Source organism: Lethenteron reissneri, chromosome 11 (genome assembly GCF_015708825.2).
Source record: "Lethenteron reissneri isolate LAM-NWPU_2019-01 chromosome 11, ASM1570882v1, whole genome shotgun sequence".
Taxonomy (NCBI): domain Eukaryota; kingdom Metazoa; phylum Chordata; class Hyperoartia; order Petromyzontiformes; family Petromyzontidae; genus Lethenteron; species Lethenteron reissneri.
The window spans coordinates 7729020-7744661 of record NC_083789.1 but is presented as its reverse complement, the minus strand read 5'-3'; the positions used below and the strand labels follow the sequence as shown (position 1 = coordinate 7744661).

The window sequence follows — 15642 nt, the reverse complement described above, 5'->3', positions numbered from 1 at the left end:
CTGCTGATGCTGCTTCCCCCCCCCATCATCGCCCACGTGTTTGTTTATAAGCGTCGCCACGTGGGTCACGACCCCCCCCCCGCCCCCCGCGATGCCACTTCCGCTTCCGGGTTGGCTAATTAGGAGGCGTGGCAAGGCGACATTATTTATCTCCCTTCTTGGATCTTTCGGTAAAGTCATCACGTAGAAGGGAAGTAATAAAATAATAAAAATAAAACATAATAAAATTATTCTCACGACGTTTCGGCCACAACGCAAGCAGCCGTCTTCAGGTGGAGAACAGGTCTGTCAAGTAGACAGAGTCTGAATGGCACGCTCCAGACCTGTTCTCCACCTGAGGACGGCTGCTTGCGTTGTGGCCGAAACGTCGTGAGAATAATTTTATTAATTTTTATTTTTATTATTTTATTACTTCCCTTCTACGTGACTTTACCGAAAGAACCAAAAAGATGAATCCCTGCAGTCACGAAAGCTTTAAATCGAAAATTATTTATCCCAATTATATTCAGATCGAACTTGTTTTTACACCGTTATGTTACACAAATCAATCGCGGGGGTCTCGTGTTCCGGCTTGTAGACACCCCCTGGCACAAGTTTGGTTTGCCTCTTTAATGTTCCTGAGTTTTGTTATGTTTTTTAACGGAGAGAATAACGCGATTTAACAAACAAAAACTCTCGATTTATACGACTCACGATGCGTGTATCGAATTGCACGTTATTCAAATCGATACGTCTATCGTTTTTACCATCTGAATGTTACATATAATGTGTGTGTATAGACAATTTGTGAGATGCAATCTACGGCCACTCTACATTCTCGCATGCACCACAAAGACAAAGCAACAACAATATACTATTGATTCTCCCAATCGATCCGTGGTTATTATTGCATGGGATCGATACATCATCCCCGGGGTGTCATCGTTTGTTTCCCAGTAACCACGTCCTCCGTGAATGCTCATTGCTCGTTGATTTGGCGAAATTGGTCGGCTTCTGTGATGATGAGGTTACCCCGTGTCTCTCCATCATCATCAGCCATATGATCGATCCACTGCTGGATGAGGCCCTCCATACAGTCCGTCTACAACTCTCACTGCCTCTACAATGCAACAATTCACTTATATATTCCAGCAACATCCTACCTAATCCCACGCAAGAGTCACTTTGAATGAATTTCGCTGTCATTTTTACCCCCCCCCCTACACTTTCACCTTTCCCCAGTTGTTACCCCCCCCCACCTCCCCTACAGCCCCAAATAAATTGCCCCATTATTTCACCCCTAATGGCAAAGGCGATTAGACACCGCACTGTATTCGTGTTCTTGCTGCTGCTGCTGCTACTGCCTTCATTGATTTCTTGTGGGGGTGGTGAGCCAAGTCATTTGAGTTCAATTGCCACGGCCAACATCACCGGCGATTATATAGGGGGGAGAGGGGAGGAAATCCTATGGCTACGGCATACCCTATAAGCCAGCCATTTATCAGTGCCCTCTCTAGCTTATTACAGATCCAATTCAGATCTCATTGGTCACCCCGTGCCCATATACATCTCAACGTTCAGCCTACAGAGCCACATCACAAGGGAGAAACACAAACACGTGGTTTTTTTGGTCGTATTAAAACGGCTGTGTAACTCCGTATGGGGCCGTCCATAAATGACGTCACGCACCTGGGGGGGTCAGACATTTGTGACGATGTGTGACGATGTGTGACGAGGGGGGAGGGGGTTTGAGAAATGTGACGTCACATCAAAATGAGCAACTTTAAATAAATATAGACAACACGTTCTACTTAATGAAATATACTTTTTAATAACAGGACCCTGCGGGGTGGGCTGGTAGGAACGAATAACCAAAGAATATAAACATAATGTATTATTACACTTGTTTAGCCAGGAAAGCCCCACTGAGTCTAAAGGTTTTTGTAGGGTCCTGCCAAGTGTTTGCAGTAGGGGGCGATGTTGCTACACCAAATCGGACGATACGAAGGGAGAGTTTGAGGCCTAGTTCTAGGCTTCAGGCCTAGCTGTAGGCTTTAGGGCGCTGTGAGTTAATTTTTAATTTAAATGTTTTAATTATTTATGTAAAAGCTTTAAATTTAAATGTTTCTATTTAAAAGCATCAGGGAATGTAACATTGTTAAACATTAACTCCCTTTCACACACGCGGGGGCACGATACGAAGGGAGAGTTTGAGGCCTAGTTCTAGGCTTTAGGCTTAGCTGTAGGCTTTAGGCCGCCGTGAGTTAATTTTAAATTTAAATGTTTTTATTATTTATGTAAAAGCTTTAAATTTAAATGTTTCTATTTAAAAGCATCAGAGAATGTAACATTGTTAAACATTAACTCCCTTTCACACACGCGGGGGCACGATACGAAGGGAGAGTTTGAGGCCTAGTTCTAGGATTTAGGCCTAGCTGTAGGTTTTAGGCCGCCGTGAGTTAATTTTAAATTTAAATGTTTTTATTATTTATGTAAAAGCTTTAAATTTAAATGTTTCTATTTAAAAGCATCAGGGAATGTAACATTGTTAAACATTACCCTTGCACACACGCGGGGGTACGATACGAAGGGACAGTTTGAGGCCTAGTTCTAGACTTTAGGCCTAGCTGTAGGCTTTAGGCCGCTGTGAGTTAATTTTTAATTTAAATGTTTTAATTATTTATGTAAAAGCTTTAAATGTAAATGTTTCTATTTAAAAAACATCAGGGAATGTAACATTGTTAAACATTAACTCCCTTTCACACACGCGGGGGTACGATACGAAGGGAGAGTTTGAGGCCTAGTTCTAGGCTTTAGGCCTAGCTGTAGGCTTTAGGGCGCTGTGAGTTAAATTTTAATTTAAAAGTTTTAATTGAAAGCTATCTCAGGGAATTATACGGGAATGTTACACTTGTTTAGCCAGGAAAGCCTCATTAATTTAAATGTTTTAATTAAAAGCTATCTGAGGGAATTATAAGGGAATGTTACACTTGTTTAGCCAGGAAAGCGTCACTGAGTTTAAAGGTTTTTGTAGGGTCCTGCCAAGTGTTTGCAGTAGGGGGCGATGTTGCTACACGGACGGACGATATAATCTATTGTAGGCTGGTCCACTTCGTTCCTACCAGTAAATGTTTTCTCCTACAACATCAAGAGTGCAGCGCCACATTAAATACGCACTACAATGACAATAGTTTAAAGCGATTTGAAGCATGTTTTGGGGGGGGGGCAGAGCTTTGTGACGTCATATTTGAGGGGGGGGCTGACTTTTTGTGACGTCGTGTGACGATGGGGGGGGGGGGGGTCAAAAATCGTCAAAAATCGCGTGACGTCATTTATGGACGGTCCCTATGGACCTGAAAACTCTTATTTCCCTGTACAAGAATAATGGGTAAACCGTATGGGTTGACGGCCAGGCTTCTGAAACCCGCTCTCACAGAGCCACATTGACTAGAGTGGTGAAGTATGGTTAACCATCACCCCCCATGGACCCCACACGCCGTGGCGAGGGAGGCCTTCATCCAGCAGTGGATTAACAAAAGGGATGTACTGTGCATGAAACGTATTTTTTATATATAGATATGAATATATATTGACAATTCCACGTTGACGTAAAGTCAATAAGTCTCGTACAGTAAATGATAAAAGTATCACAGTAATATTGTCCTTTATAGGCACAGGAGTACAGTACAGTGGGTTACATGTAGAAAAGGAATTGAAGTTAAACGACCGCATTAAGAAACATTTTACGGTTGCATATTTCACACTGCGCAAGCGAACTACGATTTACAACTCGCGTCGTGCACATAGACTACGATTTACAAACTCTTTGTGCGCAAGTGAACTACGATTTACAACCACTCCGCGTATGTGAGCAACACATTTCAACTGTTCGATCGTCAACGATGAATTGCAAATGTACTTGCGCATCTCCACTACGATTTACAACTCTATATTCGCATGTTAACTATGATTTACAACTTTACTTGCACATTCGAACTACGTTTTACAACCACAGTACCCGTGCATCCGAACTGCGATTTAAAAACTCGCGAGCGCATACGAACTACGAATTACAACCCCCGGTCGCGCATGCGGACTACGAAATTGCAACCCCTGATCGCGCATGCGGACTACGAAATTGCAACCCCTGATCGCGCATGCGGACTGCGAAATTGCAACCCCTGATCGCGCATGCGGACTACGAATTACAACCCCCGGTCGCCCATGCAGACTACGAAATTGCAACCCCTGATCGCGCATGCGGACTGCGAAATTGCAACCCCCCGGTCGCGCATGCGGACTGCGAAATTGCAACCCCTGATCGCGCAAGCGGACTACGAAATTGCAACCCCCCCAGTCGCGCATGCGGACTACGAAATTGCAACCCCCCCAGTCGCGCATACGAACTACGAAATTGCAACCCGCGGTCGCGCATGCGGACTACGATTTCCAAAGGTCGCCTCCCAGCGCCCTATATATAGAGGGGGCAGGGGGAGGCGGCGTCCATCGGTGGCTCGCGCAGCTGCCGAGCGGGACGAGTCGTGGGGGTCGTGGGGGAGGAGGAGGCGGCAGCAGCAGCAGCAGCGTTGGGCGGGAAGCAGCGAGGCGAGCGCACCCTCCGCGTAGCCCTCTCCGGCACACACACACAGAACGACCCGCGTTGGCGGACGAGGAGGCGGTTCGCGTGCGCCTCGGAAGCGTTTGCGGCAACAACAAGAACATCAAGAAGAAGAAGAACCACAAACAACGGAGAGCGCCAGGCGGTGTTGGAGCGAGGAGGAGAAGGAGGCGCCATGGCCACGCCGCCCGTCAAGCCGCCCGTCACCATGAACCTGTTCGCCACCTGGGAGGTGGACAAGGCATCGCCCAGCTGCGTGCCGAGGTGATGCGGCTTGCAGTCCTTGGTTGATCCTTCCCCTCCCCTCTAACACCACCATCATCACATTTGCATTTATGTCGTTGTTCAGGAGGGGTCAAGTTTTGTTTTTTAATTAAAAGTTGCGGCGAGCGGCGGATGTTGGTTGGCTCGCTGGCGTGTGTCGGTGCGTGATATCATCATACATGATCATAGGTGCGTTGTAACATCATATACATGATCATAGGTGCGTTGTAACATCATATACATGATCATAGGTGCGTTGTAACATCATAGACATTATCATAGGTGCGTGGTAACATCATAGACATGATCATAGGTGCGTTGTAACAGCATACACATGATCATAGGTGCGTTGTAACAGCGTATACATGATCATAGGTGCGTTGTAACATCATAGACCTGATCATAGGTGCGTTGTAACATCATAGACCTGATCATAGGTGCGTTGTAACATCATCATAGACATGATCATAGGTGCGTTGTAACATCATCATAGACATGATCATAGGTGCGTTGTAACATCATCATAGACATGATCATAGGTGCATTGTAACATCATCATAGACATGATCATAGGTGCATTGTAACATCATAGACATGATCATAGGTGCGTTGTAACATCATAGACATGATCATAGGTGCGTTGTAACATCATAGACATGATCATAGGTGCGTTGTAACATCATAGACATGATCATAGGTGCGTTGTAACATCATAGACCTGATCATAGGTGCGTTGTAACAGCATATACATGATCATAGGTGCGTTGTAACATCATAGACCTGATCATAGGTGCGTTGTAACATCATAGACATGATCATAGGTGCGTTGTAACATCATAGACATGATCATAGGTGCGTTGTAACATCATAGACATGATCATATGTGCGTTGTAACAGCATATACATGATCATAGGTGCGTTGTAACAGCATATACATGATCATAGGTGCGTTGTAACATCATAGACATGATCATAGGTGCGTTGTAACATCCACATGATCATAGGTGCGTTGTAACATCATATACCTGATCATAGGTGCGTTGTAACAGCATATACATGATCATAGGTGCGTTGTAACAGCATATACATGATCATAGGTTCGTTGTAACATCATAGACATGATCATAGGTGCGTTGTAACATCATCATAGACATGATCATAGGTGCGTTGTAACATCATAGACATGATCATATGTGCGTTGTAACATCATAGACATGATCATAGGTGCGTTGTATCATCATATACATGATCATAGGGGCGATGTAAAATCATAGACATGATCATGGGTGCGTTGTAACTGCATATACATGATCATAGGTGCGTTGTAACAGCATATACATGATCATAGGTGCGTTGTAACATCATAGACATGATCATAGGTGCGTTGTAACATCCACATGATCATAGGTGCGTTGTAACATCATAGACCTGATCATAGGTGCGTTGTAACTGCATATACATGATCATAGGTGCGTTGTAACAGCATATACATGATCATAGGTGCGTTGTAACAGCATATACATGATCATAGGTGCGTTGTAACAGCATATACATGATCATAGGTGCGTTGTAACAGCATATACATGATCATAGGTGCGTTGTAACAGCATATACATGATCATAGGTGCGTTGTAACAGCATATACATGATCATAGGTGCGTTGTAACATCATAGACATGATCATAGGTGCGTTGTAACATCATAGACATGATCATAGGTGCGTTGTATCATCAAAGACATGATCATAGATGCGTTGTAACATCATAGACATGATCATAGGTGCGTTGTAACATCATACACATGATCATAGGTGCGTTGTAACATCAGCATAGACATGATCATAGGTGCGTTGTAACATCAGCATAGACATGATCATGATCATAGGTGTCGTGCGAATTGGGGGAGGACGGTGGTGGTGGTGGGGTAAGTTTGAAAGCTGAGGTCGAAATCATTCTAGATTTGAGGTAGCAAAACAAAACCAGTGAAAAACACCGGAGTGTGTCTGTGTGGTTGCGTTTGAGTATAGGGTCGGCGTGGCTGAGGATGCTTGAATTAAATTGTCAATTAACAGCGAATTGGTTGTGGGATTTTGTGCAATTTAGTGGAAGTTTTGGGACGCAAGGGCGATTGAACGCAGGAGGCAATTGTGCTAGATAATGTGGAAGTGAACGCGATCTTTAAAATCCGTTTTTGTGGGTTTTTTTGAACGATTACAGTAATTATGTCGTTTTGAGGTATGACGATCTGCATACAGACTAAAGTAAAGTAGTGCTGACATTGTTATTTTTCAAATAAGCAGTGAACCAACCCATCACGCCGGTGATAAAATCGTGTCCCCCTCATGACCGCTGTGTGCACCGGGTCCCCGTTTGCCATCAATCTATGCACGAGACGCAATCACTATCGACGTATAATTAAGGAAATTGTGCCCGAGTCAAAATGTCAAACCTGTTAAGATCAATATGAAGGCGCACTGCATGCACCACTGTACGTACGTAACATTGTACAGCATTGCAAATGCTGTGGGGTTTTTTTTTTATTGCTGAATTGTACAATCGAAACGTGCAACAACCATTTGGTCCAGAGTGGCACATTGCCAGATATAGGAGGGCCTTGGTAATGTGTATGTGGGCATTTACAAGTTTGCATTGGTGGACGTACGGTACCGCAATTGGCATCCTGTAACAGGGAAATTGCAAGCAACAGTCTTATCAGAACCATAATCAGAATCTTGTATTTAGACTCCGAGGAATCCTATGAGCTACGAAGTTCTTTAGATTGTTTTATTCCCAATCCAGGACAATCACCCCCCACCCAATACCCCACCAACTTGGTGAGGTTTGAAACAATCCCCACCATAGGCATAGCACGCGGAGGCATTTTTCTTTCAATGAGAACAAACGGGGGATGTAAGTAACATTGCATGGACTGTACCTACGGCATTACCCAGACCGTCATTGTGTTCGATAGCATCGACAGCTCAACGGTGCCTTGGAGCTGTCCTTCAAATGCTGTGCGAGTTTTGAGGCTCGGTAATTAGAATTAAAAAAAATAGCGACATTCACGTTTTCCCCAGTGACATCACTTGAGTGGCGATGCATTGATGTCAATTTAAAGCTTTTATTACTCATTACAGAAGCTTTAAACATGTGTGAAACGGTCCAGGGCACGTGCATTGTCTAAAATATTGGCGCTTTTGTTTTTTTTGCTTCATTTGGTATTCAGGTCTCCCTTTCAAAATTAATTTCGTCTCAAGGGCTTCTCACCTGGCTTAACAATAAGAGCTTACGTGTATGTATCTCCATTGTAACCCCTTGGGTATATAAACTATAACCAAACTTCTAGTTGAGTGTCCTCGATATATCTCAGGAAAAAGCTTTTTTTTAGTTTAATGAGTCGTACTAAAAATAAAATGACTGATATTGACAGTAATGGTGAGCTTTTGGTTCAACACTTATCCAAAGCTGCTAAAACTGCCTACACGACTTGAGTCCTTTATTTGTCATCACGGTATGCATAATACAGTGAAACTACTCCCTTACCTTTTATTGTTATTTGTGACCTATCAATGTCTGCAGCCAGGATCGATCGTTGACAATCTTATTACCTGCAGATATTTAACGGAGGAAGTGCGATGCACCGTTAATTCCTCCTGTTTGATAATACTTCTCTTGTCCGTATGCATCTGTGCAGATAGGGTTTTTTTGCGGTTAAGCCATAGTCCCCACATACCGCTCGTATCGATGCAGATAAGAGGAGCGGCGACCCACTACTCTGTAGAGTAACATTGGTATAAACGCTTGTTACAATATGAACAGCGCATTGAAAACACGTACTATTTTATGTTCTGTTTACAAAGTGTGTTCACAAATCCACACTGAGAAACACGAAGATTGACAGATGGGTGTAGCTTATTTTTTCTATAGTGTAATTAAATAGAGGTACTGCAGGCAAGTGATTTTTAAGTTTTAAAGGCATGGTTTAACAAGCCAACACTTGCCACCATCCTTCAAACCCATTGGTGAAAAAGAGCAAAGTTTTTGTTTACATTATATGTTCACGTCTGGTCGCCAGCTGTTTTGCATACCAAGTTGTCAATTGTTGATGCTATACACCGCCTGTATTTTTAAAGTGCTGCGAACTTGTACGTTGCTCCTGCGAAAAATTAGCATTTTGTCTAAAATGTAAAGTGTAATCGTTGAGGTGTCTTCCGCTACCCCGTTGAAATGTATATCCTATTTTCATCGGGCCAATGTGGGTGCCCATCTTATAGTAATGCAAATTATTGCATCCCGTAGTGCTGTTTAAAATGAATTCCCATGTGGTTACGCATGCATTCATAAGTGTGTTTCAGAAACTGCCATGTGTGTCGTTTCTACCACTGGCGGTGACATCGCGGCCTTACTAACATGTTTACATTTCCTGAGCTGGGGTGCTATTTAATTTGGCACTGCAAGTTTATCCTGTGACGTTCTGTCGACATTCCAACTATAATTGGACACCGAAATGGGGGAGGGGGGAGCAATATTCGGAATGCCACCTAGCTCTTGCATGCGTTCTATTTTCAATGTCACATGCCAGCACCTCTTCTGCCCTTCTGGTCCTCTGATGTGCTCACCCACCCTGTGGCTAGCTAGCTTGCTGCATTGCAGGAAGCTCGAAATTACTGTACTGCATTCCACATTCCTCTCGGCTGTCAAGGGCTCGTGTTTAGCACTGCCTTTTTTAAGTCATTTTTTTTAACAATCCTTGTGGTGGAGATGGAAAACATCTGGCTGAATTGTGGCATTTAAATGGTAAACAAATACATAAAACTTGCATTGCTCATGGTTTTAAGTTTTATATTAAAAAGTAGCTTTTATTTACAATGGTGATTTTGAAGTACATTTTATATTGTGATTTGTTTATTTGGAATTGCATAAAAATGTGACAAAGTTGGGGGAAAATTTGATTAAATCTGTGGTCCGCTCGTGGTTTTCTGGGTTTCCTCAGATAACAGCTGCTCATGGGTTTCTGTAACAATTTTTGTTGGCAGATATTTTTGGCATAGTTTGTGAATTTATTTCTACTATTTAAAACGGAATTTTGTTGAGAAATTCTTTAATGTTCGGTTTATATGTTAATTTTTAAAAAATGCATGCTCCCAAACGGTGTCCTTTCAAATGAAATGACAAACATCGTGGAAAATAACTTGATTATTTTTTATTCTTATTCGAAGCTATACATTTTTAGTTTAGAGCTATACATTATTGTGCAGTTTCAGTTTGTGTTTTTAAGGGCTTATTCTGACCAAAACACATGTCTATGATTGTCAATGCATGTGGAATAGAATAATAAATCTGCAGAGTGAGGAAAACAACCCCAATGTCTTTTAATTTTGTCATATGTACTGGACGATTAGTACATGTGCAGTCTTTTTTGTATGTAAAATTGTGCTTTCACAGGTATGAAGTTGCAAAATGTAGACTTGCATTACAAATTAAACCATATTGGTTTTGGCATGGAGTGCTTTTAGTTGATTTGTGTTCGTGTTGGTATATGCTTTTCAAAGATAGTGAAGCACCATTATGAACAATTAAACGAATTGTTCAGCTGTTGCATAATGTTTTTGTTATATATGCATAGTGCATTGATTAGTATATGTTTTTTAGTGTGCATGCTTTCTGTTTCATAGAACAATAGGCTTAATTTGGATTCCATTGCTGTTAGCAGACTAATGCAGTTTATACTGATTGTATAAACAATAAAGCTGAATTGTGCAGACTGGATCTTCAAAAAGTCCAAGTTTAGAAAAAAAAACTGTTTGCCATGATAACAGAATTGCAAGTTCTGGGGTTTATTTGCCATGCATCCAGCATGGAAAATCTGTTTGTGGTTAGGATGTGGTTATTATTCAATGACAGTTCATGTTTATGACACTGAATGTTCACTGGTTTGGGTGCATAAGGTAAAGTGAGAAGTTACTCAGCCTTGTACCCATCTTGAACCTACAGTGGCACCACTGCACAGGATCATGACTAAGATTATGCGGTTTCAGCGTAATGAAATGCTTGAACAGATTTTCAAAGGTAATTCTGACATGACCCCAATGTTTTTCTGTCTCAGTTCAGCTTATGCTGCTGAGGTCCTGTTTCGACCAGATTTTCTCTTGATGACGATTGGAAGCTGTTTGCTAGTTTGTCCTTGCTGGACTATCAATAGTTATTGAACATTCTGTGTTGGCGGTGATGGTTATGCTGATGGTAAAATATATACAATTTGTTTTAAGACCTTTACTTTTGAGTTTTTGGTTTAGCTTATGATTATGTACATACCAATTTTTGCTTTACTTTGTTTATGTTTTTGTTGAAACAAAGTGCCAGAGTGCCATTTCGTACCCCTTGGGGATCATAATTCACAGTTTAAGAAACTTTGCCGTTTCTTTTTAGAACAGCATTTTGAATGTTTTCAGTGCTATTAGTGTTACAATCTATTAACGTGCACATGTTGTTTTCAATTAACCATTCTTGACACATGTAACAAGACTGAAACATCTGTTATTAATATATGGAACTCATTTGTATGTAGTTAACATAGAATAAGTGTAGTATATTACCGATTATTGTTTGATAGTATAAAATAGTTTGTAGATTTTTTTTTTGGAGAATACGTTCTTTGATACTGTAACATTTGGAGATTTTGTGTAGTAGGTGCTCTTTAGTAGCAGTTCTGTTGGAAGTAATATGTGGCACAGAAACGTAACTTGTGTGTTGCAGCTCAAGTACAGTAGCATTGACTACCATTCTGCAAATGCCCCAAGGAATGCCTTTGTCAGTTTCAGAACTATTGCCCATAACCGCATGAGGAAGCCAAAAACCTCTTGAGCCTTTCTTTGAACATTTTTTTTGTTGGTGTAGTCTTGACTTCACTGCCTTGGGTTTAAAATTAACCCACAAAAGTAATACAAATGAAGTGCTCATGAATTTACTTTTTTTTTTCACAGTTCTTAAGAGGCGTTCACTTGTTTTTATTGTACGTCGATTATCTGTTGGTGAAAAAATAAGCCACGTAAATATCGTTGCGTAGCTGCAAGGTTTGTAATTTTAAATTCAGTGAGAACGCTGCCAGTCGGTGTTTATGGATTCAGCTCACACCCTTTTAAATCTGCTGTCAATCTATAACACTGAGAACAAATGGCTTCTTGAGTCTGCAGGGCAGGACAAACATATAAACGGGTGGGAAATGCGTTTTCACACCAAGGTTTATTTAAGAACCGTAATTTGGTTCTGTTTTATGTGTATATGAATTTGTTTTTGTGCTGCGTTTCTGTTTTGCCAAGATTGGTGAACAATACTCAGCGAAATTGGTGGTACTGTGCTATTGATTAGCAACATTTAGCAAAAACTGGCCTTTAAACCTTTATTCCTCATTTGCACACCACTGAAGCGTGACATGTTTGTGTTAAATAGTGTTTAAAACATGAGTGCCTTGTTTTACTAATTGTAACAACATTTTGCTCATCTTTTGCTGCTTTTCATGGCTAAAATACCCATCTTCACTGTGTCCTCCTGTGGTCTCTTCCTGGCAAGAAGAATGTCAATAGATATTTATCTGTAGGTGGGCTTTGTAGCGTCGAGCTGAATCGGAACAATCTCACTAAACCGTTCACTTGGGGTAACTGCATTGCAATTCATTCTTCAATGACTGAGAAAAAAAATCAGATGTATTATTTTTACGCACAGTTTAACAATATTGTGTTCGTTACACTGACATTTTAAAAAGCAGTTTTTTAATATTCTATAAATTTCAGTAATTCATTACTTATGAACTGTTTAATTTGGTGTTCCCTTGTGTAATAGGACTCGTACTAGATTGACCTTATTTTGCCTAAAGGTGCATCCTTAATTACGCTTAGTATTATTGCTGTTCCCTAAAAAATATGCATAGCCTTTAAAACATGTTCTTTAACCTTCAAATGTACAGTACTGGAACATTCCACATACCACATTTAAAATTCACCAACTTGAAAAAAAGCTGAGTTAGTATTTATTTAATGGATTATTTACTGTACATGTCTAAATATTTATTCATTAATTGTACCGAGTCATTTTATATTGCACTTGTACATTCCCAACAGCGTAATTGAAAGCTGTAGCCATGCAGAAAATATCCTGTTTACAACCGTTTGCCCATTGTGCTTCAGTCATGGTCAGTTTTGTTAAGGGATACTTAACAGCAAAGAGATGTTCCAAAACGAAGACAACCCCTTCTGTATAGAGACTCCCTCGTAAATAATCTGCCTACTGTCAAGTGGCTGTGTAGGTGTGAGCGTGCTTGGCATGCAGCATCGTAGTCTGCAAAGCTGGGCATCACTGACATTTAATGGAAAACAAGCCACCGCTTGTTAACTTTAGGGCTGGGAGACATCACCTTCTACATTTACATATGAATAATGGATAAAGATCAGTTCTTTATTGTGTTAAGCAAAATGAAGTAATTGCAATGTTGCATGTTAATGTTTGCATCATATATGACGCTGAAGCATGAGGATGCAAAGAATTGTAACTTTTTTCTCACTTTGTATGTTTAAGTTTTCTTTTATCATTGAATGACAAACGTTATAGTATTTTTTTTTAGCAATAAGTCTTATTAACAGTTATCTTTATACTGTCTTGATTCATGTGTGCTATTTTTTTTTTCTGACACTTACTTCCTGGGTATAGTTTCCAAAGCACAAACTGGGATGTGAAGTTTAGTTGGTCCCAGATTGTTTTCCTGCAGAAAACAAATGTACTGTTACTTCTATAGAGAAAGAGGATCCTTTGGGTGCTGGACAGGAAATATTTTTCTGAAAGTTGATGAATGTCTTTTTTCACTTTGCCGGACACATTGATAGTATTCCAGTAAGCAGAAAAGGCTTTGTATCTAAAATTATATATTTTTATTGTTGGCAATGCAATAATTTTTACTACTGTTAATAAAATAAAATAAACACATTGAAACGTTCAATATATTTTCCTTCTTCCTCCACTCTTCATTCCCAATCCTCGTCAGGTTGTTCAGCATGACTCTGAAGAAATTGATGGTTCTCAAGGATTTGGATAAGGAGTTGAACTCTGTGGTAATTGCTGTCAAGTTACAGGTAAATGCGTTTTTTTTAAATGTCAAAAACGAACAATTCTAAATTATTTGTTAAAATAATTAATTGCAAATTATGGATGATATAATGTTCCGCCTTGTTTATGATTCAGGGATCCAAACGCATCCTGAGGTCAAATGAAATCCCTTTACCTCCGAGTGGCCTCATCGAAGCTGACCTGGAGCTCACCTTCTCTTTACAGGTGCTATTTGATTAGCTTCTGTGATTGCCTCGGCCTTTTGCGAGTTGCTTGTGCAATATTTATAGTCTATATAAACCAAAGTTGGTCAATTTAAAAAAAATGTATCTTCAAATACACAAGTTGAGAAAAAAAAATCTACTTTTCAAACAGCAGTTCAATTACTGTTTTATTGTTTGTAAACTTGGCAGTCGTACAGGCTTCTCGCTGTGACCGTGGCAATGGATATGTGGTGTTTTTGATGCAGTATCCACATTTTCTAAAGCGGGAGAGCAACAAGCTTCAGATCATGCTGCAGAGGAGAAAGCGATACAAAAACCGCACCTTCCTGGGATACAAGACACTTGCAGCTGGCTTCATCAACATGACTGAGGTTAACTGAGACGCATATTAAACATTGCATGCAATTTATTGTTTTTTTTCGATGCAGCAATTCTGGCTGTGACGGTCCCACCTGATGACGGAGACTTGTGTTGCCTCCGAAACATCGTGATTTTTATTGTTTTATTTTTATTAAATTCATTTTTTACCTACGTGACTTTACCGAAAAAACTAAGAGTATTATTGTTTTTTTGTTTACTTTCAAAGTACATTTCAATGGTGGTTCCTTAATGTTAGTAAAGTAAGACAATCTAATGTTCTCATATCTGCATCAACTCATTACTGCCTAAAGGGCACCTGAGGTCGGTCATGAGACACGATCTTCTTTCAAGAGTTCTAATTTAAGGATTATCTCCGAAGGTCATTCCAGGGCGACTTTGTTTTTCTCATTAATCTTAACGGGGGCCTGACATCTGCATCAGTCTGCATCACTTCGCTTCCTGCTGGTTTTAAGATTAAAATGCCTTTGGCTAATGTGAACTCGGGGACCCACATGACTATTCTACCAGCTGCGTGGTTGCATTAAGTATGTCTGTTCACATCTATTATAGAGCTTATCATTTGATATATTGGCCTGTCATTTTACGAAGAGTATCTTATGCATACAGTACCTCCTTGGAGGACATGCAATTAATCTTTTTTTACTTTAAAAATATCTGTAACAGCCTGGTAAAATATTGATAACTGTGCTTGTTAGATGATTTATTGCTTACCTAGATGAATTCTCGCATTGAATGTGTTTTTCTGCCTAATGGTTCTTTGTTAAATATATTGTGTTTTTGTCATTTTTACTCTGCAATCATAATGGTTTTTCAAAAACATTAAATATAAGTGTTCATGTAAATATCTGAGCAGGATCGATAATTAGATTTGTTGATGTAGAATTCAATGAAAGTAGATTGTAATAATTGCATACAAAATATTGTTACTAACTGGCATTTAGGATGAAATTTGAACATCCCCTACAATGAGAGTCCTTTAGGGACATTGGCAAGTGTTCACATGGAGCAATTCTGTTTTGGCCCAAAACACGATGTGGTTGGCAGCACCACGTCTGGCTGCCATTAATCTTTGTCTTGGACG

At 40.4% G+C, this 15642-nt stretch overlaps 1 protein-coding gene across 3 annotated transcripts in view; it reads left to right on the top strand.

Moving 5' to 3' along the window:
• The first annotated feature begins 4511 nt into the window (after window positions 1-4511).
• Window positions 4512-15642, top strand: part of LOC133341405 (phosphofurin acidic cluster sorting protein 2-like) — a 36031-nt gene continuing 24900 nt past the window's right edge. For all 3 annotated transcript variants that reach the window (XM_061549985.1, XM_061549984.1, XM_061549983.1), the window contains exons 1-4: window positions 4512-4861; window positions 13895-13982; window positions 14092-14181; window positions 14426-14551. In XM_061549985.1, coding sequence (XP_061405969.1) covers window positions 4773-4861; window positions 13895-13982; window positions 14092-14181; window positions 14426-14551 — 393 coding nt within the window. In that variant the 5' untranslated portion in view covers window positions 4512-4772. The remainder of the gene's footprint in view (window positions 4862-13894; window positions 13983-14091; window positions 14182-14425; window positions 14552-15642) is intronic.